At 54.6% G+C, this 2,485-nt stretch overlaps 1 protein-coding gene across 2 annotated transcripts in view; it reads right to left on the reverse strand.

Annotated features, from left to right (window-relative positions):
• Positions 1-955: 955 nt before the first annotated feature.
• Positions 956-2,485, reverse strand: part of Tspan33 (tetraspanin 33) — a 32,991-nt gene continuing 31,461 nt past the window's right edge. For both annotated transcript variants that reach the window (XM_015998065.3, XM_006979399.3), the window contains exons 7-8: positions 2,217-2,378; positions 956-2,001 (exon numbers count right to left, since the gene is read on the reverse strand). In XM_015998065.3, the coding sequence (XP_015853551.1) occupies positions 1,900-2,001; positions 2,217-2,378 (264 nt within the window). In that variant the 3' untranslated portion in view covers positions 956-1,899. The remainder of the gene's footprint in view (positions 2,002-2,216; positions 2,379-2,485) is intronic.

The raw sequence follows: 2,485 nt of genomic DNA on the forward strand, positions 1-2,485 counted from the left end.
TACTTGGGAATACACATCACCCCAAACCCCTCACTCAAGACTCATTCTCTGAAAGAAGGAAAAGGATAAAAAGAATGTTTGGGGCACTACTAGAGAACGGTACCTTACCACGAAAGTGTGCCTTTTTCACTCTTCTCCCTCGGAATAAAATTTTACATTCATGATGATTTCATTTCTGCTTTCCGTTGTTTCGAGCTGGGCGCTAAACATTGGCCTAGGCCCCAGGCGCCTGCTGGAAAGGCGCCCTCGCAGGCGCAGAAGGCTGGCAGAGAGACCTAGGGGCGGGAAGCACCCCCTCCCGCCCCCCCAACACACACACAGGCTTTTGTTTCCTAGAACCTGAGGGATTCTCTTCAAGTCTCCTGGGCCAGGCCAAAGACCACCCCCCACCCCCTCAATCCACGGCCCTGGCTGCAGAGGACGTTCTCCAGGTCCCCAGGTCACGGGTGTGGGGACCACCCATGTAGCGGAGCCGCCCCGCCCCTCCCCGGGGGCCCCGCCCTCGCAAGCTGCAGGGGCGGAGGAAGCCCCACACACTGCAGAGGCTTGCCGAGTCCTCCCTCCCGCTGCCTGGGCTGGGCGTCAGTGCCCGGCTACTCCAGATAAAGAGTGGATCAAGCCTTTCTCTTAGTCTCCTTCCACTCTGATGTAGAGTGCTCTCTCCTAACTCCCTACCCCATCCTAGATAAATTTCAACCCAGTCGTTCAAGAAAAAGCAAACAAAAAACCCAAGGTAGGGATTTGGGAGAAAGTAACACCATTTCTCTAGATCAGCACCTGAAATCATTCTACCTAATTTAGAAACCCAGAGTGCGACCCGCATGTAGATGGGACATGTGGGGGAACAGGGAGGCATTGTGCGACTTAGGGGTCTCAAGCCTCTTCCAGGAGAAAGGGCCCACAGTCTGGTCCCTTCTCTTCTAGTTGTCTGAAAGGAAAATTGATGTAGGACAGCTAATAGGTCAACAAACTTTTATTGCCATTTCTGCCAGATTCCTGATTCTTACACTGTAGAAACACTGAGTTCTGGTGCAGGGGGATGAGGGTGGAGGGTGTGGCCGCCCCTCTGCCAAGTTAAAGAAAACCCCACTTGCTGGAGAGGGAGGGCTGGACAGACAGGAATTCATGGGCATGTATGGCTTAGGCCGGCTCCTGCCGACTGCAGAATGTAGGGACCACGGTTCCAAACTTTTTTGCGAAGGTGGTGGGGATGAATTTGGCTGCTGCCGTACCCCTTGCCCTTGCTGCCATGTTTCCATGGAAATAAAGGAGGGGCAGGATGTAGCTCACTCTGAATACCTGGGAGGATGGCAAGGCAAGCACTGGGTAAACACATCCCCTTCCACTCCTACCCATATACCCAGCTGTCCCGATCCAAGCCCAGGCTTCCTCCCTTCTGCCTGCTCCCCTCCCCTCCCCTCTGGAGCTGGGATTATGCCAACTGGACTCCAGGCAGGGCTGCTAGCGTCTGTTCCACAGCCAGGTCTCCCTGGCTGCAAACTCGAAGTACGTCCACTAGCTCAGGAGCAGCCTAACAGAGCTGTCTGTTGTGCCTCAGTGAGAGTCTGCAGCGAGGATCCCTGAGCTTTCGGGACCGCCGCTGTTTTCCCGCACACCTTTGCCCAAACAAAACTCAAAAACATAAACTCCGTGTTCGAGGTTAGAAACAGGACGAAAACAATTCACTAACAATGCTGAGGCTAGGATGGGGGAGATGAGGCACGTCCTTCTGAGACCTGAGCCACCTGTGCCCTGTCTCCGCAGTCTGCTTCTTTCCACTGGACCCTCATTGCTGGGGGGCTGGAATCCAAATCGTCACAGGGGACTGTTCTCAGTACCCTCTGCTGTTGGTCCATGAGGCTTGCCCGGCACCATGGTCGGGTGTCCCGGGAAGGCTTCTCAGTACCACGGGTCAGCACGGTGCTGCTGGTTGTAGAGCTGTAGTTTGATCTGATCTTTGATTTGATTCACGAGGACCTGGGACAGCAGGATTCCCACCAGCTGCAGGGGGCAGAGAGGAATTAGCCCTCAGCAGGGAGTGATTATCTGGCTTCCCTGGCTTAGTCTTCCCAAGGCAGCAAGAACCCCACCCCTACCCCCACCCCATCCCACCCCACCCCCACCCAATGTCAGGACCCCACTGATCCCTGGATGCCTCCACAAATGACAGTCTTTGTAGAGTCTGTGAGACCGGCCAGTTGGACAGGGTGAGTTACCTGGGGGATGGCCAGGCCCAGTGCCACACCACCAAGTAGGAACAGGTTGCTGTGTATCCAGTTGACCAACTTGTCGATACAGCCGTTAGTGTAGATGACTTTACTAGCTTCCAAGTAGTCAAGAGCCTGCATACCTTGGCCACACATAGTGTTGATCACTGCCTGAGGAAAGAGTTGAGAAGCCGAATGGTACTCCCACACCAAAAACACTACCTGATAAGCTTGCCAACTTTCCCAAGCCCCTAAGCTGTTTGAGAATGTCTGCGGAG

Source organism: Peromyscus maniculatus, chromosome 3 (genome assembly GCF_049852395.1).
Source record: "Peromyscus maniculatus bairdii isolate BWxNUB_F1_BW_parent chromosome 3, HU_Pman_BW_mat_3.1, whole genome shotgun sequence".
In the NCBI taxonomy this organism is placed as follows: Eukaryota; Metazoa; Chordata; class Mammalia; order Rodentia; family Cricetidae; genus Peromyscus; species Peromyscus maniculatus.